Raw genomic sequence first — 22,745 nt, 5'->3', positions numbered from 1 at the left:
TGCCCATGAATGTTTTTGTACAAATCTATCCACTGCATAACTATTCAGAATGACTAAAACATGGAGCCAACCTGCATGCTAGACCGTAGGAAAAGGTTAAAATTGTTTATCTTTAAAATTATGTTATGGTTAGGTTCTGGTGTCAGCTTGGCCAAGTGAATATGCCCAGTCATCTGGCTAGGAAAACACTGACTTGGCCATTGCTACAAGAATATTTCATAGATGGTTGATCAAATGAGGAGGCTGGAGTATTAAGCTATCAGTCAGTTGATTGCACCTGTGGCTGATTACATCAGAGATCATCTAAGGTGTGTCTCCAGAGTGAGACAATCAAATCAATTGAAGGACTTTAAGGGAGAGGAGAGCCTTTCACTGCTTCTTCAGCCAGCGAGCCTCTCCTGTGGAGTTCATCCAGACCCTTCTTTGAAGCTGCCAGCTTCACAGCCTGCTGGATTTTGGACACTTCCATGCCCACAGTTGTGAAACATCTTTATAAATCTCATATTTACAGGTCTCTCCTTTTGGTTCTGTTTCTCTAAAGAACCCTGACTAACCCATCTTGGTACAGGGAATGGTTCTTGAGAAACAGAATCCTAAAAATGGGATTTTGCAGTTGGTTTTCTACTCTGACTAGACTTTGAGTCACTAATGAGTCTGTTTCCAGTAATAAAGATGGTACTGACAGTCCATGGGGTGAGCTGACAAAAGAGATCCTCAAAATATCACTGTTAGATTCTGCTAATTGTACACTTATATGAGGCAAGGCTCTGGATGATAATGTTTTTGACACCTTTACAGAGCTTTGTGGAATTAAGAAGTATAATGATGTTGGCTAGTTGTTGTTAGATAAGCTGAATAAAGTGATGGGAGAAAAGTATGAGTTTAAGTCTTCGAATTTGAAACTTCAGCACCACGGGAATGATATAAAAGTTTCTATATTTGTGCTGAAAGAAAATCTTATTTTTATGGACGCACATTTGAGACTCTGAAAACTAGACACAGAACCTCATTGTGCGAGTAGCAAATTTACAGTGTAAACTAAAATCTCAACCTTGTAGGGTGTCTGCTGTTAAAGCAAGGGCTTTGATTGGAAAAGAATGGGATTCTGAAACTTGAGATGGGGGTATATGGCTTGATAATTATGGTGATGTGGAGATGGGGTCCCTGGAATTTGCAGAACCTTTGCTAGATAGACCTGTAATGGACTGCCCCAAGGAGACAGCCTCCAAGTCTCCAGCCTGCCCAGAGAAGTCTGCCATCAAACCTCTACCTAACGAGATTAAACATTCACTGCCTGCTAACCTCACCTCCCCTTGGGAAAAATCCCTCATTCCTCTGTCTGGAATTCTGTTTTACCAGATGAAATTGCAACAGAATGCCCTGAGGTAATTGGCTTGAAAGACACTTCCATTTATTTTCATGACCCACTCCCACAACCCCTGTTTTCTTCAAGACCTATTACTAGACTAAAGTCCCAACAAGGCTTGCAAAGTGAGTTACAAAGTGTGACACATGAGGAGGTATGCTATACTCCAAAAGAACTGCATGAGTTTTCCAATCTATATAGATAGAAATCAGGGGAATGCATGTGGGAATGGATACCAAGTGTGGGATAATGTGGAAGGAATATAAAGTTGGATCAAGCTGAATTTATTGATGGACCCACTAAGCAGAGATTCTGCATTCTATGTTGTAGCTTGAGGGGGTTGGGAAGGGCATTATAAGTTTGTTTGGATGGTTGACTATCATAATGGACAGCAAACTCAAATCAACAGTCAAAATAATCTGAATCGCAGAGACTTGTGGCATTGGCTAATAGATCATGGAGTACCTAGAAGTAGAATAGATGGGCAGTCTACTAAATTCTTCTTTGAGCTGTGTAAGCAGAAGGATTCTAGGCCAAGTGAACAGAAGTCTAATTCTTGTGGGGTTCGTCGAGGCCCTTCATCGGAGCCACAAGCTTTACAGCCCACCCTATGGATTTTGGAGTCTTCTGCTTCCACAAATCATTTCCCACATGTCCATTAAAATAAGCCTGCAGAACTGTGAAACTGATTATGGTATATAATGAACTGAGAATATAAAATAAAAATACTTAATAATTTGACTTAGCAATCCATCTTCCATCCAAAATGTAGCCCTCATTCTGTGATTATTGGAATTACTTTGGTGTTAATATTTTTCTGTCCTTTCACATACATTCTTTTCAAATTTTCACAGGAAAATTCATCTCAGACCTCAGAATTTTATAGTCTCAGAGAGAATATGAGCATAGCAGGGATTTCCAAATAATTAGTACATAATTTTCCTTGTGTATTGGACAAAAATTGTACATATTTTCCTCATTTTTAACATTTTCTACAATGAACTTGCATTAAATTTATTTTATTTTATTTCATTTTTTATTTTTATTTGCTTATTTATTATTAAAAAATTAACAACAAACAAACAAAAATATTAACATATTCCATTCTACATATACAATCAGCAATTCTCAATATCATCAGATAGTTGCATATTCATCATTTCTTAGAACATTTGCATCGATGTAGAAAAAGAAATAAAAAGACAACAGAAAAAGTAATAAAATGATAACAGAAAAAAAAAGTTTATACATACCATACCCCTTACCCCTCGCTTTCATTTATCACTAGCATTTCAAACTAAATTTATTTTAACATTTGTTCCCCCTATTATTTGTTTTTATTCCATATGTTCTACTCATCTGTTGATATGGTAGATAAAAAGAGCATCAGACACAAGGTTTTCACAATCACAGAGTCACATTGTGAAAGCTATATCATTGTTCAATCTTCATCAAGAAATATGGTTACTGGAACACAGCTTTACATTTTCAGGCAGTTTCCTCCAGCCTCTCCACTACATCTTGAACAAGGTGATATCGACTTAATGCGTAGGAATAACCTCCAGGATAACCTCTCGACTCTGTTTGGAATCTCTCAGCCATTGACACTTTGTCGCATTTCACTCTTCTCCCTTTCGATCAGGAAGGTTCTCTATATCCCTTGATGTTAATTCTCAGCTCATTCTAGGGTTTTTCTCAATCCCTTGATGCTGAGTCTCAGCTCATTCCAGGATCTCTATCCCACATTGCCAGGAAGGTACACATCCCTGGGAGTCATGTCCCATGCAGAGAGGGGGAGGATGGTGAGACTGCTCGTCATGTTAGTTGGAGAGAGAGGCCACATCTGAGCAACAAAAGAGGCTCTCTTGGGGGTGACTCTTAGGCCTAAATTTTAAGTAGACTTGACCTAACCTTTGTGGGGTTAAGTTTCATATGAACAAACCCCAAGACTGGGGGCTCAACCTATAGCTTTGGTGGTCCACACTGCTTGTGAGAATATCAAGAATTCAACTTGGGGAAGTTGAATTTCTCCCCGTTCTCGCCATTCCCCGAAGGGGGCTTTGCAAATACTTTTCCACTCACTGATCGAGTCATGGGGGCATCACTCTGGACAAACCAACAAAATCTCATGTCCTATCTGAGATTTCAAGTACTTATGTCATTCAATAAAACTATCTACATAAGTTATATTCGGAAATGCACTAGTCAAAATATGAATTTTGTAACAAATAAACATTTTTTTGCTTTAGTCTCACACATAAGGTGACATTTTAAAATATTAATTACCATCTATTTTTAGCACCCTGCAATAATGACATTCCTTTGTTCTTCCTCATGCAAAAACTTTTTAAAAAATTTGTACATTGTACATTTCACTATTGTTGTACACTCTAGGCATTCCTAGATTATACCATCTCAATCTTTAGCATCTATCTTTCTTTCTGATTTCATTTATTTCCCCAGCCCTCCTTTCTCTATCATTCTCACATGCAGCTTCATTCAGTGTTTTAACATAATTATATTACAGTTAGGTAGTATTGTGCTGTCATTTCTGAGTTTTTGTATCCAGTCCTGTTGCACAGTCTATATCCCTTCAGCTCCAATTACCCAATATCTTACCCTATTTCTATCTCCTGATGGTCTCTGTTATCAATGAAATATTCCAAGTTTATTCACTAATGTCAGTTCTTATCAGTGAGACCATACAGTATTTGTCATTTAGTTTTTGGCTAGTCTCACTCACCATAATGTTCTCAAGGTCCATCCATGTTGTTACATATTCATAAGTTTATTCTGTCTTACAGCTGCATAATATTCCATCGTATGTATATACCACAGTTTGTTTAGCCACTCATCTGTTGATGGACATTTTGGCTGTTTCCATCTCTTTGCAATTGTAAATAATGCTGCTATAAACATTGGTGTGCAAATCTCCGTTTGTGTCTTTGCCCTTAAGTCCTCTGAGTAGATACCTAGCAATGGTATTGCTGGGTCATATGACAATTCTATATTCAGCTTTTTGAGGAACCGCCAAACTGCCTTCCACAGCAGTTGCACCATTTGACATTTCCACCAACAGTGAATAAGCGTGCCTCTTTCTCCACATCCTCTCCAACACTTGTCATTTTCTGTTTTGTTGATAATGGCCATTCTGGTGGGTGTAAGATGATATCTCATTGTGGTTTTGATTTGCATTTCTCTAATGGCCAGGGACGTTGAGCATACCTTCATGTGCCTTTTGGCCATTTGTATTTCCTATTCTGAGAGTTGTCTGTTCAAGTCTTTTTCCCATTTTGTAATTGGATTGGCTGTCTTTTGTTGTTCAGTTGCATTAAAACTTATAAGCACTTGGGGATATTATATGATGCAAAATAAGCCATAAACAAAAGAGAACATTTTGTATGGTCTCATTTGGAATAAATAGTTTTTTTTATAAAAAAAACTGGGGTCTGGATTGCGATCTCTTATAGCAGTCACATTTTGTCCAGAGCTGTAATTGTTACTTCTAGATTTTGAGATATATGTGCTATATATGTATAACGTGATATTGTCCTGGAACTTTGGGTATCTGTGTGACACTTAAGGCTCAGAGTAGGAGTTCTGCAGGTCTGAAAGTCAGTATTGCCACATATGACAGCAGCTGAGGAAATTGAAAAAGAGCTCAGGCTTCAATTAAATATAAGAACAAAATCGATCAACTCAGGACTAAAGTAAGTCAGAATACAGTAGTACAGAGGGTATTGTATGTATTTTAGAACTTCACCTACTCTATGAGATCAAATGAAGAGGTTTATTTTGTCCAAAACCTAAATTTTCTCCAGCACATAATCTAGCTCAGCCTGTCTGGATAGCTCATTTAAACACCCAAACACATGGAGCCCAGAAGGGGAATGAGGACTTGTAATTCTATTTAGCTTAATATAATTCCCAGATACATCCCAGAGTATGCTAAGCATATAATTAAAAAGTAATCGCAGAATCCCTTGAGGAATGAGAGAATAAAATATGAAACTATTAAGTTTTACTACCACAGAAACCCCTGGCACTGTCTCAAACATTAGGGACACCCAAGTCTGTAGCTCAAGCCCTTGATCTTGAGGCTTGCTCTTGTGAGCTTATTTATGCAGTGGGAAAGCTAAGCTTCCCTATAACTATGCCTAAGAGCCACTTCCAGAAAACCTCTTTTGCTGCTCAGATGTAGCCTCTCTCTCTCTCTCTAAGCTCAATTCTGCAAGTAAAGTAATTACCCACCCTCCTTATGTGGTACATGACATCCAAGGGTGCAAGTCTCCCTGTTAACATGGAATACAAATCCCAGAGATGATCCTGGCCCTGGCATGATGGGATCAACAATGCTTTTACAGCAAATGGTGGAAAAGAATTGTAACAAACAAGGTACCAATGGCTGGAAGTGTTCAAAAAAACCCAAGAGTTGCTGTGGAGGTTACTCCTATGCAAGCTTCAGCTAGATATTGCTATTTATCTTGATTTGCCAAAGCCTAACCAAAATCACTCCGTCCAATCCTGAAGAACACCTAGGGCTCTATCTGTGAGTCTAAAAAGATTCCATGCACTATGTTTGCTTTCCAGAAACCTACAACCTCCAAGTGGGTTCCTAAGCCAAATAAATCTTGAAACCCAGAGGGCCCAGCCTCTCCAGAATGTAAGCTAGTTCCGTCTCCTTACCTCATATTGTCAACAGCCCTTTCCAACATGAAAGGTTAGAATGGCCAGAGCCCACATATCCCTAAATATTAGGAGAAAGATCAAAGGAGAAGGTGGAGTTAGAACAGATAGGCTTCAACAAATGAGTATGACTGCTGAATCTTTATATTGATATTTCTCTTAGTCTTCAGTGACTTCGAGCAGCAAGAAGGAAAAACCTAAACTTGTGGAACTGTAACCCATACCAAACTCTGAAATCTGTTTTATAACCAATGTTTGTGATGTGCTTTGAAATGTATTGCTTTTCTGTATATATGTTATTTTTCACAATAAAAAAAATGAAAAGCAAAGGTTTATTTTTTCCAGATTAATACAATCAGTTCTTTAATGAATCAGGACCTCCACATATGATAAAGAACATTTCAGCAACTTGCTTTCTGGTCATGTGTTCAAGAGAGTTTGACAATTATCTCTCTACACTGGATTTTCACATCAATCAACCTGTCAACAAGTCTAGCAACAGAATGTGCTGATATGTTTTCCCAACAGATTGATCAGTGTATTCGCTGAATTTATCAACTACACAAGTTGCTTTGGTGCAACTTTAGAACAATACTTGTAATATAATGAATGATGTTTGTTTGGAAGTTGCTTCATGTAAGAACGATAAAGAGATTAGAGCTCCTGATTGCTGGTAAAATGAGAAATTAAATGGTCACAGAAAAACATCTCTTCCTTTCCTTTGGCAATTTTTCCACTGTGACTAATTTGCCCTCTGAGGAAAAGAGCAACCTAAGGAGACTGATGAAGAAACATTCAGAAAACAGTTTATCTCAAGCTGTTAATCAAAAAAAAAAAAAACAAAAAAAAACTGCAGTTGTGGAGGAGCCAGTCCAATCTCTTCAATTTTTGAATACACTTTCTGCTTGCCATTTAGATGTTTTGGATACAGTTTTCTGTACCAGCTGGAGCCAGTTTAATTGATATCTCCCTGGATTCATAGAATGAGTTATTTCTGTGAGAAATCCCAGGAATGGTTATGATGTCACTCTCTAGATTATTTAAACTCGCCTCTCCTTGGGCCCTCGGAGCTGCATGCCCCAAAGCGTTGGTGGTGCTGAGTTACAAAACCTGTCTCTGGTTTAGCAGTCATCTTCAAATACTTTCAACAATCTCCTTTCTGATGCTTTGCGCTTTTGCAACTTGGATCTCTTGTCATTTTTTCAAGGCTAGAGAATAACATGGACACAGAGAAGAAGAAAAACAAGAAAGATTCCTTTGATAACCTCAGTTTCTAAGATTTCCTCTCTTGTGAAGTCGTCTGTAGCCAATTTTGCCTTTAACAATTATTCCTCTCTCCAAATATATTATACCTATAAGTGATCTGCCGTCATCAGCTTCATCCATCTCCATTCTGAGGGTAAGAAAGCCATTCAGTTCTTTCAGATAATTTTATTAGATGCGGAAAGTGTAGAAGAATGGGTAAGAAAGGTTACTAGTATGAGATGATTTAAATATTTTAATGAATTCTTAGTTTAAGCCAATTTGCTTGACATCTTTTAGGTAAAATGGGCAAATAAATCAATGAAATAGATAAAATAAGAATTTTTGTGGAGGTATGAGGCAGTGAGATGTTTTAGCTTGAGCCTGGAATGAAAAATGTATGCAGCACAATCCAGAATTCCATAGGTAAATGTAGTTTGACAATTTAATAAACCAAAGATTTAGACAAACCTAATTTTTAAAACTGGAAACATAAGTTACTTTTGAGATATTTCTAGGTACTGCCAAAGTATTCACTCAGCCCACTTAAATATCTATTTTTTAGGTTAAAAATGGAATTTTTGCAATTAAATGCAGTCAACCATTGGTCATAAATAGTCAAGGAAAACCTTGTAAGAGTCTAAGCAAACATCCCTTTACTGAACAAGTTCTTAATCCAGAGACAATAAAACGGTGAATCATCCTGCCAGCTCATACTGGAGCCAGTTGCTATTCTTTAATTCTAGTTATCTCATTTTAAAACTCCTTTTGGATTCATCAGGAAGGATTATCTGCAAGTTTGGAGGTGTTTTCACTCATGTTGTATGTGCTGGTTGGTCAGGCTGTGTTTAAAGTGCAGACATAATAATACACCCTGTAAGTTAGAAACAATCTCATAACTCACATGGATCCATTGACTTTCGGATTGATGTCACTAGTGATATTTGCTTTCCAGAGGCCAGTTTTACTCTGACTCAAGAGGTCTAAGTTATCCAACTTATTTGAAAATGTAGAAATGTATAGTTCATAGCACAGGATTAATAAAACAAATCAGATTCTAGGATGATCTAGTAGGGATCTTCCTGCATATTTAATCATCACATTTAATTCAGCAGATCCTTGGGGCTGCCTAATATTGAGCCTGATTTCTGTCCTTGAGTTCTTCTTTCCTATCTTAACCCAAAAATTGTTGGGCCAGAAATGGCTATTATGATATCTTTATGTACATTTACGTAAATTAGATGTAAATGTAAATTTCTATTTAATGTTCTATGCATATTATTCTATATAGGGCTCTATACCATGACTTTTAACTAATAAACACATTATGCAGATATTTACATGACAATGGAGCTATATCTATGTCATTATTATTAATGGTATAATGTAAGCTGGTTAATATTTACTTGAGTCAACCTGGCATCATTAATGGTTTGGATTATTTCCACATGTTCTGATGTATCAAGAACAAGGCTTCAATTAATATATTTACATATGCATTCAACTTCATGCTATTACTAATTATTCCTTCAGTATAAATTCATTGATTTGAAATTTCTGGCTCAAGTTTAGGTACATTTTAAATAGCTTTGATAAATATTGCTAAACGCTTCCAGATATTTAAAAAAAAAATTTGCCATGCACTACCAATGCATGGGAGTATCCACTTCCTTGCACTGAAAATACAAAATGTTAGGATCATCTTTAAAAATATTTTTTCAAATTATGAAAATAATACATGTGTTTGTTAAAGAAAACTTAAAAACTATCTCAAAGGTTTCTTCAAGAAAAATATTTCTTACAGCCAAGTCTCTGGACCACTTTGCCTAAAGAGAGAATTTTTAAAGTTTCACCATCTTTGTTGCAATTTTGTTGTCTTCACATAGTTACTCAGTTGAAATCTCATCTTTATCCTGAGCAGTATTCACATATATCTTGTGATATTTTTGTGTGGGGGCAGGTAGAGAGATATTTATTTCTAGACCCTCTTTTCTGTCCTCTTGGTTACCTGTCAATTTTTAACATTTTTTCTCAGTGAACAATAAACACATATTCATTCTTTCAGATCAAATTTAGAATAATTTCACCAAATTTCTCTAGGAAAAAAATCCTGCTGGAATTTTAAGTAGAATCAAAGTTTATGAAAAGATGAATTTAGAGAGAGTTGGAAAATTGTTCTATCCAGGAACAAGGTATGTATGAGTTTGCATTTGAGCAGTGTTTTAGTTTCAGGTATTTCAGTATCTTTGTTATCATAGTATGTTATTTTCCTGTTATTGTCCACATAGCTGTTATTTTTGTTCAAATAAAAAGTTGTTTAGTACCTATCAACTAATAAACAGTCTTACTAAACTAGGTGATTAAACAATCTTCAGAACATTCTCCTCTTGTTGGCTTAGTGCTCCTGGACAGAGGTCCGTCCTTTACTGGAGAGGCCATGGTGAGGAGAGCAGACTGGGGCCTTCCCCCCGGACCTTTGGTCTAGACTGGGAGCACTGATCACTAACCCTGCAGAAATTGTAGTTAAAATTGGGACCGTGTGATGAAGACATCTGGTGCTGTCCCTGACACCAGGAGTGCCCCTAGGGGAATTATATATGAGCTGGGACCTGGGGTGGCAGTAACCAAGTCAAGAGAGAGAGAACCATGCTTTAGGCAGAGGAAATGCTTGGAATCAGGGTCTTTTTGGGAGGCAGCACCGGGAACTGGCTGAGTCCTGGAGAGCGGAGAGCAGAGGGCAGGGTGGAGAGTGAAGAGCACAGTAGATCCTGGAGAGCTGAGAGCAGGCGGTGAGGTGAGAACAGTGTCTGGGCCCTGCAGCACAATGTAAACCAGGTTCAGCACTTCGGTTTTGAGCTTATTGACGACGTGGAGCCTTGAAGGGCATTAAACAGGGGAGTGGGTGGTTTTGTACTTCAGATATATTACTTTAAATTTATTTTCGGGTATAATAGCTAATGTTTGCTTAGAAAGTTTTCATCTAGACTTAGAAATGAGAGTAGTTTATATTTATGAAGTTTTGTTGTGTTTTAGGAGCTATAGAGGCTAAACAAATAAGTGGGGAATAACTCCCTACTTTTTACACTCTGCAACGACTTTAAAAAGTTACCTCTTCTTGGATTTCCATGAAGTGCTTCTAATATAGTAATGTCTGGGGGCTATACTTATTACGTTGTTATGGTTTTTCTAAACTTTGCTGGTCCAGTTAAATATTTTCTCCTAAGCAATGTGATTATATATAGCGTATTTTATAATAATAAAAGAATACCACCCATATTCATGCAAAATACACATAGTATGTATGTTAAAACCATGTTCTTCATTGGTGTTTCCGTATTTATAACATAAATTGAAAATAACATCCCTACTGTAAATATTCAACTGCTCTTCTCATAGCTGTGGTTACATTTTTTTTCCCTTTTTCTTAATCATGTATCTGTTTCTTGCTTTTTTCATTCTTCACCACTCTAACTATAATTAGCCTGGTCAGAACATGGTTTATTTCATTTTAATTTCAAATAATTCATGAATTCCTAAATATTTAAGCATTTTATATTTCTTACTTAAATTTATCTTGTGGATAATTTCCTAACTTAACTGGGTTGAATCTTTATTTAGTTATATACTTTTTATAATTGAATGCTTAAAATTTCCTCTGAGTATCTCTTTTGCTATATCCCATAAATATAATAAATATGTATTATATTTATGTAACAAATAATGTATTTATTTGTTAGTGTAATATTCTTCACTCATTCCCTTATTTTTTGTATCTTTTAATTCCGTATTTTCCATTTTGTGTTGCCTTTGCACTTGCTTTCTTTCAAGAATGACTTTGCAATTTATAGGGTCCATTCATCCCATCTGATGTCACTGCTGTGATTGCCATGGTTGATTTCCTGTAATCTCATCACATGAGCCTGTTCCAGCATCCTGTGCCGTTATATTGTGCTTTTTTCCTCTCATTTTTTCCAGTGTTCTCAAATGCACAGACATAAACCTATGTTCATTTTAATACTACCACTGATTTTGTTAGTGCTTTTCAGAATTGTTCTTGTTTCTTCCATACACAAGTAGAGTAAATGGTTTAGAATACTTTGATAGCCCCAACACTGGAGGAGCTAATAAGGTCATTTAAGCTGTTTAAAGTCCTGAGTGTCATCCGAATGTGTTTACTTAATTCATAAAGGGAGCTGCCAATGAATAAAATTTAGAACTCAGAGTAGGAATAGGCTGACAGCCCAAGGAATCTGTTAATTGTATTTTTATTGTGGGTGCAGGGAATTCCTGAATCAGTCATATTGTTTTGGGTGATAGGTGAATTCCTTCAGCATTTAAATCATGATGCTGGTAGTAAATTCTCTCTCGAGTAAGCTGTGGTTTTCCCTTAGAGACTTTTGAACTTCTGGAGTAAACCAAACCTTTTAAGGAGTTATCTTTGGAAGGGGACAGAGAAGTGAATCATCCACATACTGTAATAGAATCGAGCCATTAGAAAATTGGAGAGTGCGCAGGTCCTGATGTAACACTTGAGAAATAAGAAGGTGCCTCTGTAAGTCCTTGAGGCATAACTGCCAATTGTGTTGCTGATTATTCCACTTGACAGCAAACAGATATTGACTATCTCAATCTCGTGTAATGAGATGGATTGTCTCTGAAGACAGCAGAACGCAGATCTACAACTGTACACCATTTAGACTCATGAGGAACTGGTGATAATGTGGTATTTGGGCCTGGAACTACTGGAAAGTAAGAGATGACTAGCTTTGGTATCCATCATTTCCCACCATTCTAAAAGTTTGCTTGATATGAATTTCTGCATTAAATTTAAAATGATTTAAGAGGCTCTCTTTATTAGGGAGAATAGCTCTTTGTCTGTTCCATGAGATGGTGATTTTCCCCCCAGTTTGTCATTTTTCTTTTGACTTTCTATGAAATGTTTTTGTCATCTATATTTTTGAAACTTTCCATGTAGTTATATTTATCAATCTTTTCCTTTATACCTATTTTAAATAATAGAAAGGCTTATCCACTCCTTATATACTTCTAGTGCTTTCATGATTTCAATTTTTTTTTTTTTTTTTTTTTTTTTTTTTAAGACAGAGAGAAGGAAGGAAGGATAGAAGGAAGGAAGGAAGGAAGAAAGGGAAACATTTTTAAACATTTTCTTGTTTTATTGTATTCTGTTTCTCCGTTTTTGTTACATGGGCTGGGGCCGGGAATCGAACCGAGGTCCTCCGGCATAGCAGGCAAGCACTTTGCCCGCTGAGCCACCGCGGCCCGCCCAATGATTTCAATTTTTTAAAATTTAAATCTTTACTCTTTTGTCCCCCAATTTACTTTTTTTTTTTGGCCTGGGCAGGCACTGGGAATTGAACCCAGGTCTCCATCATGGCAGGTGAGAACTCTGCCTGCTAAGCCACCGTGGCCCACCCCCCATTTACTTTTAATTCAGTTTCACATTATGCTTTTAAAGGGATTATGGAGAAGAGCTCACTGAGTTTTGTTTTCTTTTTTTCTTTTCATTTTTCTGAAAGCAATCTCTCTTCCAAAGGCCAGGTTAACTGCAAGTTAGACAACTATTCCTAGGCCATTGTTTGGGGATTTGTTTACTGGACTTAAAATTGTAATTGGTTTGAAAGTCTCCATTAGTCCAGCTAGGTCAGAGTCCTTGTAATTGTTTTAATTGCAAGAACATGTTTGGCTATTTTCTGTTTTTTAGCAGTTCTTAAGGTTCTTTCAAAATGTTCAATCATAGTTATGAAATCAACTAGATTCGTTGCCTCCCAATCTCTTCTTTGTCCTTTTGTAAGTCTCCCTATTTTGAAGAAAAGGCCATTTACATAGAGCCACCAATGTGGGCTGGGTATCAGCAGTTATTTCATCAAATCCTGAATATTTTAGAAAAAGGATATCTAATCAAGTTTAACAATCTACCACAGATTCATCCTTATTTATTTACGGTTTTGAATGATTGACCAATGATTGTGTGCTGGAAAAACATTAGGAATGGCTTTAGTAATACAGCTGCAATTTTTTAAGCTTTTTCATGCCCAGGGGTAAACAATGCCATGGAGATTTTAGGGTTTTTAATATCTTCCCCAAGCTCCAGCCAGTTTGCTTCCTGCATCCATTTTTGAACTTCCCTTGGACCAACTAATGGTTAATGTGTGGGATAATTAATAAACATCTGGTAGTGTGCGGTCCTAGGTTCCTATAAGTATTTTAAATTCCTTATAGAATTTTTGAGGATCTGGCTTGGGAAATTTCTGAATATACCTTGTAATTTAGCTTTTGACCATGAGAGAAAGTTCTCCAGTAACTTTAGGGGGGTTTAACTCCAATTCAACTGCTTAACTTCCTCATTTGGAAAGTAGGCTAATTCTATTAGTGTGTTCATGGAGAGGGGATATTCAGGCAAAGACCAAAAAAGAGAAGGAATTGTAGGGGTAGGAGAGATGTGAGCTGAATGCTCACTGGGTTTGAGTTCTTAAGTTCTCAATGATATTTCTAAAGAAGTCTTTAAGAAAGCTATTTAAGAGTGATGGAAATTTTTGGATGGCACAGCATACCAGTTGGAATAGGCAGCCCATTTTTCTTCCATATTTGGGAATTGGTTTTTTCAAATACATCTCTAAGATGAATAAGCTCATTTAGCTGAAGAGTGCCCCATGATTGACACTGTAGTTCTAAATTATCCTTAGTGATAATTGGCCATTTAATTAAGTAAATGCAACTCCTTGACCCATCATTTTTAAACATAAAAGATTCTGGGTCCTGGCCAGCAGGATGCTCACAGGATTTGAGTATCCTATTATAACAGCAAAAATGCTGAGGAATCATAACAGGAATGCGATGAACCAAACCAAATAGTTACGACTCAGGTCCTTTATAAGGGAACTTACTGCCAAGAATAATCAGCCTGTTAATCCCTGGACAGGACTGAAGTGAGACTGGAGAGCTCAAACTCCAAGAGTGGAGCTCGGACCCAAGAGGAACTCACCCAGGACTCTGACAAGGATAGGGAACAAAATGGGCCCCAGCAGGTGCTTCTCATTTGGGGTATTCTGTCATCAGTGGTTTCATCTGATCCCATCACAACTGAGAAAATAACTACAAATGAAAACTTGAGCAGATCTCAGAGAACTCAGAGAGTCTTACCGAAGCAATTTGTGAATTGGGGGGATTCCAATTGCCAATACGTAGAGAGTCATTCCACTGAACAAATAAAACAAGGGGTCTTTGTAGGCAGAACAAAAGAGTACATGAGGAAACTTTCGTCAGTTAATGCAGAGTTTTTTAGTGCAGGTGGTTAATTAGCAGTGAGGAAGTTAGGTGGTGTAAGAACTGGGAGATGGTAATAGCTGATTGACTGATTTAAATTATGTTTTATGGATGAGGTAGGCATTACTGGAATAAAAATTTACCTAGATTTTGGGATTTGCTGACGTGGGGCTTAAAATGGGCTTCTGTTCTGGCCATACTAGATTTTATTGATCAGTATTTATCACAGTCTATGCACTGGTCTAAGCAACTGACATATATTAGCTAATGCAGTCTTTCAAATGTTGTTTTGTTATGACAGAATAGGTGCAGAAACTGAGGCTAAAGGAGGTCACGGAAATTGCCTGTGGCTACACACATGGTGAAAGTGACAGGATGAAATCTAGCTCCATTGCCTGTACTTTTATCTTTAACAACACAGTCCTTCTGTTTAGACATTTCTTCACTCTCATTTGGAATTTATCACTACCAAAAGGACATTTATGGCCACTGTGAATTTTCTCCTGTTGTACGTCACTGATTTTACTATCTCTTCTGTTTTATGCTTCTAAATGTTTTCTTTCTTCTTTCTCTGTCCTTTTCTTTCCTCCCTCTTCCAGTCCCTCCCAGAATTCCTACCTTCCTGTCTCCCTCCCTTCCTTTTTTTCACTTTAGCTTCAAATGATTTTCAAGGACAAATATAACTGCAGGTATATTTTTATCAAACGGGACATTCAAAGTTTTTTTTTCTTCCCTTACAAATATTTTCTACTATTCTATTGTTTATTGATAGTTCTCTTACCTTTGTGAAATAATTCTTTTTAAAGAGTCAATCAATTTTTATATATTTTTATGCTTTTTATTCCATATCTATCATTTTCTTTCTTATCAATTAAACCCTGTCCTTTTGAACACCATGAGAGTGGTTTAAGTTTTATTCCCCACACTTGTGGAGAGAATTTCCTGTCTGACTTTCATCTCCTAAACACAACAAGCCTCTTCTTGCTTAAGGACCTTTCATTTCTCTTCATTCCGCAGGGAAACCTTCTTAGATAATCTTAACATGGCTAATCTTTGTGTCACACTTTATTGTCCCTCATTATCTAGAACCACTATGGTCATTTTTTATTTGTTTACTGTCTCCCTCCCACAAAGGAACAATAAGTCCCAGCAGACATCTTCATTTTTGCAAATAGAGTATCCCCAGAATTTAAAATGGTATATAATGGGGCCTTCCATTAGTGCTGGTTTTGTGTGTCAGTGAATAATGAAATCAACAAATGAATGAGGGAATAAAAAAGGATGGTTCTATGACCAGATGGAGCATGCTGTGATCTAATTCAATGTCATTTTTAGCTTTATTCAACAACCTGATGGTTATTTCTAGATGAAGTTGGTAAGTTTAGTTTTCAGAAAAATTCCCAAGTGCAATGAAATATCTTACTGAATTGTTTGATTATTTGAATTTATTGAATCGATTGCTTTGCATTTTTATGCACATAACAAACAAACAAAGCCAACTCCAAGTGAAAATTCCTTTCTGGGGCCTAGATTGTTTTCAGTACTAATTAAATTCCCTTAAACTTAGCATCATTTGCCAAATTTTCATGTGTCTTTCTAGCATCTGGACCTAACTTTGTTATTACAATTCAACAAGGAGAAATAGTCAAGTAAAAAGGTGCAAATCAATCCCTCTTAATAACAATTATACCAACACTTCCAAACTATTCATTTTATCTACAGTGGTTTTTGTTAACACTGTACTTCTCTTTCTATACACCCAGGTCAAATTTCACGCCAATGGATGGAGAAAACAGGACCTTGTCCAGTGACTTTACTCTCATGGGGCTTTTCACTTATGGTAAAACCTCAGGCTTCCTTTTCAGCATCATTTGTGGCATCTTCCTACTAGCCATGATAGCTAATGGGCTCATGATATTCCTGATCCACATAGATCCTCACCTCCACACCCCCATGTACTTCCTCCTCAGCCACCTCTCCCTCATTGACATGATGTACATCTCCACCATTGTGCCCAAGATGCTGTTCAATTATTTAGAGGGCAAGGGAACTATCTCTTTCATCTCTTGTACAGCCCAGTTCTTTCTCTACATGGGCTTTGTGGGGGCCGAGTTCTTCCTGCTGGGGCTCATGGCCTATGACCGCTATGTTGCCATCTGTAACCCTCTCCACTACCCTGTCCTCATGAGTCAGTCGGTCTGTTGGATAATCTTGGCCAGCTCTTGGTTTGGTGGTGCTTTGGAGAGTTTCCTCCTCACTCCCATCACCATGAGACTCCCGTTCTGTGTCTCCCACAAGATCAATCACTTTTTCTGTGAGGCACCCACCATGCTGAGACTGGCCTGTGGTGACAAAGCCGTCTATGAAATGGTGATGTATATTTGTTGTGTCACGATGCTGTTGATCCCCTTCTCTGTGGTGATTGCTTCCTATGCTCAGATTCTCATCACAGTGCACCAGATGAAGTCAGCCGAAGGAAAGAGGAAGGCGTTTGCCACCTGCTCTTCACACCTGATGGTAGTGACCTTGTTCTATGGGGCTGCCTTATACACGTATATGCTACCACAGTCTTACCACACCCCAGTCAAGGACAAAGTGTTCTCTGCCTTTTACACCATCCTCACCCCCTTATTAAATCCTCTCATCTATAGCCTGAGGAACAAGGATGTGGCAGGGTCCTTGAGGAAGGTTTTGACAAGATGTGAAGTTACCTGTGGAGTGACGAGAAAAGACATCTGATGGTCTAAAATCATTACAACTATTCAATGTGTGCTATGGGTACTGTTATTTGGAGTTATACCATGGAAGTATGGATAATAAATGAAGTAACCACCAGTGCTAGATGCGTCGGAAGATATATCAGAAGTACGTTTGTCAAAGACTTAAAGTCATCATGATATTCACGCCAGAAAAATGCCAGTGTTCCATAAAAACACCATTGGTGTTTTATTCTTATTTGCTTCCATCCATTACAATTCTACCCTTGTACCAGAACTTTGTGACTCTTGTATAAAAATGTCCCAAACGGTCCGCTTATACTATATACCTTGCCCTCCAGCAATGCCCTTTGGTGTGATATATGGAATATTCAGGGGTATAGGCATTTCAAATAGATTAGGAAATAAATTGTCATACAATCTTAAAGGAAATACCTACATAGAATTTACACCAGGACTTAGAATATCTAGATATGCTTTCTTGTGAATGGAAATTGAAAACTTTCCTCCTTTTTCCAAATTTATAACTGGAAAAAGTATCATGTGTTTTTGCAGAAATGTAAAAACTAAAATTCTATAGACAAGGATTCTATCATGTTATATTTGTTACTTAACAAATGACTGTTACTCTGGAAGACACAGTGAGAAGTAAGTTACAATGAAGTGCCCCATTAAGTAAAAAATCGAACAGACACTTTTCAGTTTCTCCAATTCTTGACCTTAGGATTTGGATTATTAGACTTCCAAAAATGTTCTGAATATTTTGGCAATGGAGGGGATGTTTCTGTCAATGTTTACCTTCCAAAGAAATAGTGGATGGTACATTTTTCCTTCTCTGCAGCAATGGATTTTGCAATGGATGATATCACAAAATGAGAAGGAAAGAAAAAGCATTTCATTAGAAAGTTAGAGCTAGAAAAGCTTTAAGCATAGTGTAATTTTTCTTTAGGAAGCTGAGACCCAGAGAATTAAAGTATTTCATCCAAATCATTGATCCAGTTGTTAAAGTCTTGAACCACATTCCAGGCCCCTTGAACCATCTCTGTATAATGTTATGCCAGGATCTCTGTGCTCACCACTTTGACAGAATTCATTCTTGGTTCTCTGATGTTTTATTACTTACCAGACACTGGTGATGATGCATGAGATAATACAGCCACACCTCCTATTATAATGAAGAAAAAAAAAACAGTTTGCTTTAGACAAAATCTTTAACCAAATGGAACAGCTCATCTTTCAATGCTTTGAATTGGATTGCTCAGATTATTAAGAAAACAGATCTCCTCTGTCTAATTAAACAGGATTACCAAATGCAAACTGACAAAGGCTTTCCTGAAGTTCTGTATCTGGAGGTTTCCATTTCCTTTTAAAATTGTCAGACAGGCTTGTAGAATGCCATGCCCAAATTGAGAGGAAGGAGCATTTCTAACCTGGAAGATGTTAAGATAAGAGAAACATAATATATCAGATAAGAAGGAGGTGAAATTAGAATCAGAGAGCAAATGTAACTCCACATTTAGAGACTATGCAATGTCGCTGTTCATATAATTTAATATCTGTGTAAAGTTTCTGAGTCACAATATCCTCTCTATAAAATACAATCAGTACATTTTCATGAAAGATTTGAATATCAAGTAAATTGAGAAGTAAAAATAACACCTTAAAAATATAATCATTGTTTTTGGTATTCTTTAAATGATGGTTGATTTAATATTAATAATGTTCTGGATTTCTTTATTTTCTCCATTTACTTTTCCTCCCTTCCTTTCACACTCATTGGCATTCTCTCTTAAAAAATTAATTGCACCAAGCTATGGATGAATGATAATTGATAAAACTAATTTCCCCACATCAGTGATTGAAATTAAATTTTATAAGAAAGAATTAGAAAAAGAAAAAATAATGAAAGGCACAAAGGATAAGGTTAAAAATACACCAGTTGGGCGGGCCGCGGTGGCTCAGCGGGCAAAGTGCTTGCCTGCTATGCCGGAGGACCTCGGTTCGATCCCCGGCCCCAGCCCATGTAACAAAAACGGAGAAACAGAATACAATAAAAACAAGAAAATGTTTGAAAATGTTTCCCTTTCTTCCTTCCTTCCTTCCTTCTATCCTTCCTTCCTTCTCTCTGTCTAAAAAAAAAAAATACACCAGTTGCATGCAAGAGCAGATTTGCCCAGCCAGAAGAAAGGATGAGTGAACTAAAAGACAGGGAATCTGAAATATTACTGACAGAAGAACAGATAGAGAAAGAGCAGGAAAAAATAAGCAGAATCTCAGAGTACTGAATGACAGCATGAAGCATATAAACATACACATGAAGGGTGTCCCAGAAGTAGAAAAGAAGAGAAAAGGGGCAAGAAAAATATTTGAGGAAATAATGGTTGAAAATTTCCCAACTCTTATGAAAGAAATAAATAAACATGTACAAGAAGTGCAACTTACTCTAAACAGAAGAAATTGTAACAGAGCTACTCTGAGATGCATACTAAACTAAATCCCACATGCCAGAGATAAAGAACTTCTCCTGATAGCAGCAAGAGAAAAGTGATTCATCACATGAAAAGGAACCAAAAAAAGATTAAGTGCCTAATTCACACCAGAAACCATGGAGACAAGAAGGTAGTGACATAACATATTTAAAGTACTTGTTCTAGTTTGCTAGCTGCCAGAATGCAACACACCAGAGATGGATCAGCTTTTAATAAAAGGGGATTTATTTTGTTAGTTCTTCAGAGGAAAGGCAGCTAACTTTCCACTGAGGTTCTTTCTTATGTGGGAAGGCATAGGATGGTCTCTGCTGGCCTTCTCTCCAGGCCTCTGGGTTCCAACAACATCCCCTGGGGTGATTCCTTTCTGCACGTCCAAAGGCCTGAGCTGAGCTGCGAGTGCTGAGATGAGGAATGCCGAGTTGCTTAGGCTGTGCTACGTTGAGCTCTCTCATTTAAGCACCAGCCAATTAAGTCAAACATCCTTCATTGCAGCAGGCACGCCTCCTAGCCGACTGCAGATGTAATTAGAAACAGATGAGGTCCACGTACCATTGACTCAAGTCCACAGCAACAGAACTAGGTGCCTTCACCTGGCCAAGTTGACAACTGAATCTAACTGCCACAATACCCAAAAGGAAAAACTGCCAGCCAAGAATTCTTAATCTGGAAAAACTGTCTTCAAAAATGAGAAAAAGTTTAAAATACACAGGGACAAGAAAAAACGGAAAGTATTTGTCAACAAGAGACCTGCCTTACAAGAAATACTAAAGTGAGTACAAAAAAATAAGCTGGAATAACTACACTAATATAAGAAAAATTAGACACATTCCAACCTCTGGACCTCAAAAAGGCACATTCTTTCAATACACAAAAAACAAACTAACGAAAAGCATTTCAGCAGCAATCAAATAGAATACAAAATCAAAAACAGTACAAATCCTCATCAAAATTAGTCATAGTCATGGTCTGTCCTAAGGCAAAATTCTCCTCTGGGTATGGACCTGTAAAATTTAGAGCAAGTTATCAACTTCCAATATACAAAGGAGGAACAGTTATGCTATAAATGTTACCATTACCGTAGGGAAAAATTGGAAGCAAAGCAGGAATCATAGTTCACAAATAATTCCTAAAATCTGCAGGACAAGCTCCACTAGATTTCAAAGGCTGAGAGTCACCTATAGAATGATATTTTATCCTCAGGGCTTGAAAAATCTGCAGTGCCACCTTCTCCAAGGTGGACTTATGCAGCAGACCCACTCCCTCAAAAACACTGGGGTGATGGTTTTAACATATCAAAGTACTGGGGAGTCAACCTTGTTCTTGGCCCCACCCTCTTCAAGTATAGGTGTGGCACCCAGATTCCATGCCATCTCCAGGATTCAACCCCTTCAGAGCAGTGGGGTGATGGCAAGGCTCTCTCCAATCCCTGGGGAATGTGTCCCATACTCTCTGAAGCCTGGTGCAGCAAAATTCTTACTAAATGATGGGGTTGCCAGGTTCCCCTCTGTAAACTCTGGGGCAAATTTTCCTATTCCATGTGTATGTATGGGTCCTCTCTTTTAACTTCATGTGTCTTAGCACCAGACCTTGGCTTCCACTGTTCTGCTTTTAAAGTCATTTTCCTTCAGTCACTCCCTTTTCTGTCCCTTTTATTCCAGACTGGTAGTGGTCCCATTAATACAGGTTCTGAAATAATGTTGCTGGTCTTCCATGTAGCATCCATGGGTCACAAAAATCAGACAATAGGACTTTCCAGAAATCCTGTCTGGACAGCACTATTTCCAATCCTGGCTTGTGCAGAAGTACCTGACTAATTCCATGTTTAGTTAAATCCTCACATCATGCACTATTCTTTGGAGACTGATTTTCTAAAAGCTCAGAATTTGCCAAAATATCAGTTCTCAGCTTATCCCTTTCCTCTCACATTTTACTTTAAGCTGCAAAGAGAAGCTAGGTTGCATTTTCCACGTTTTTTTTATTTCCTCAGTTATGTTTCCCAGTTCATTGCTTTCAAATTTTCCATTCCATCCAACACCAGTACTCAATTTTGCTAAATTCTCTGCCACTTCAAAACAAGGCTGCCTTCCTTCCAGTTTGCAATGACACATTCATTGTCTAATGCCTCATTGGAAGAACCTTTAGTGTCCATATTTTCTCTCAACAGTCTCTTTAATGCAAAGGTCTTTTTGACCAAACTCTTTACAATTCTTCCAGAATCTTTCCCTTGCGCATTTATGAAAGCATTTTTAGTTTTGCATCTCACACCACCCCACTTCTGGTACCAAAATCTGTTTTGGTTTTAAAGCTACTGGACTGTGATATAACAGAAATGGATTGGCTTTTACAGAGAGGATTTATAAGGTTGCAAATTTACAGTCCTAAGGCCATGAAAAATTCAAATTAAGGCCTCCAGACAAAGATACCTTGACTTAAAGAAAAGCTGATGGCATCCAAGGGTTCCTCTGTCACATGGAAAGGCATATGACAACATCTACTGGCCTTTCTTTCCTGTGTCGGTTTCAAAATGGCTCCATCAGTTCCTGTGGGTTCTTCTGGCCTCTCCTCGGGAATTTTCTTTCTGTTTTCTCTTGGTTCTAAGTTTTATTCAAAATTTATGTCTCTTCAAGGACTCTGGAAAAATGGATTAAGTCCCTGTTTTAAAGAGTGATGTAACATCTCCAAGGAAACCACTGAATCAAAAAGTCCCATCCAACAGTAGCTCTGTTTCCACAAGATTGGATTAAGATAACATAGGCTTTTCTGGGGTACATAACAAATTCAAAACAGTACCGGTTCAAAGAAGAAATTGAAAGCGAAGTCAGTAAATACTTCAATACAAATGATAATGAGAACACAAGATATCAAAACTTATGCGATGTAGCAAAGGCAGTTCTGAGAGTGAAATTTATAGACCTAAATGCCTACATTAAAAAGGAACAAAGAACTAAAATCAAAGATCTA

At 37.5% G+C, this 22,745-nt stretch overlaps 1 protein-coding gene across 1 annotated transcript; it reads left to right on the top strand.

Annotated features, from left to right (window-relative positions):
- The first annotated feature begins 16,357 nt into the window (after positions 1–16,357).
- Positions 16,358–17,317, top strand: LOC143664797 (olfactory receptor 2T6-like). The gene has a single exon (XM_077138174.1). It carries the CDS (start codon positions 16,358–16,360, stop codon positions 17,315–17,317), a length of 960 nt encoding a protein of 319 aa, XP_076994289.1.
- The last annotated feature ends 5,428 nt before the right edge of the window (positions 17,318–22,745 follow it).

The sequence above is a fragment of the Tamandua tetradactyla genome, chromosome 20 (genome assembly GCF_023851605.1).
Source record: "Tamandua tetradactyla isolate mTamTet1 chromosome 20, mTamTet1.pri, whole genome shotgun sequence".
NCBI lineage: Eukaryota > Metazoa > Chordata > Mammalia > Pilosa > Myrmecophagidae > Tamandua > Tamandua tetradactyla.
The sequence above is the reverse complement of the archived record's forward strand: the minus strand, read 5'-3'. Positions and strand labels throughout refer to the sequence as shown.

Bases quoted from the DNA above. Each gene is read 5' to 3' on its own strand.
- LOC143664797 (XM_077138174.1), top strand. From the start codon at position 16,358: ATGGATGGAGAAAACAGGACCTTGTCCAGTGACTTTACTCTCATGGGG.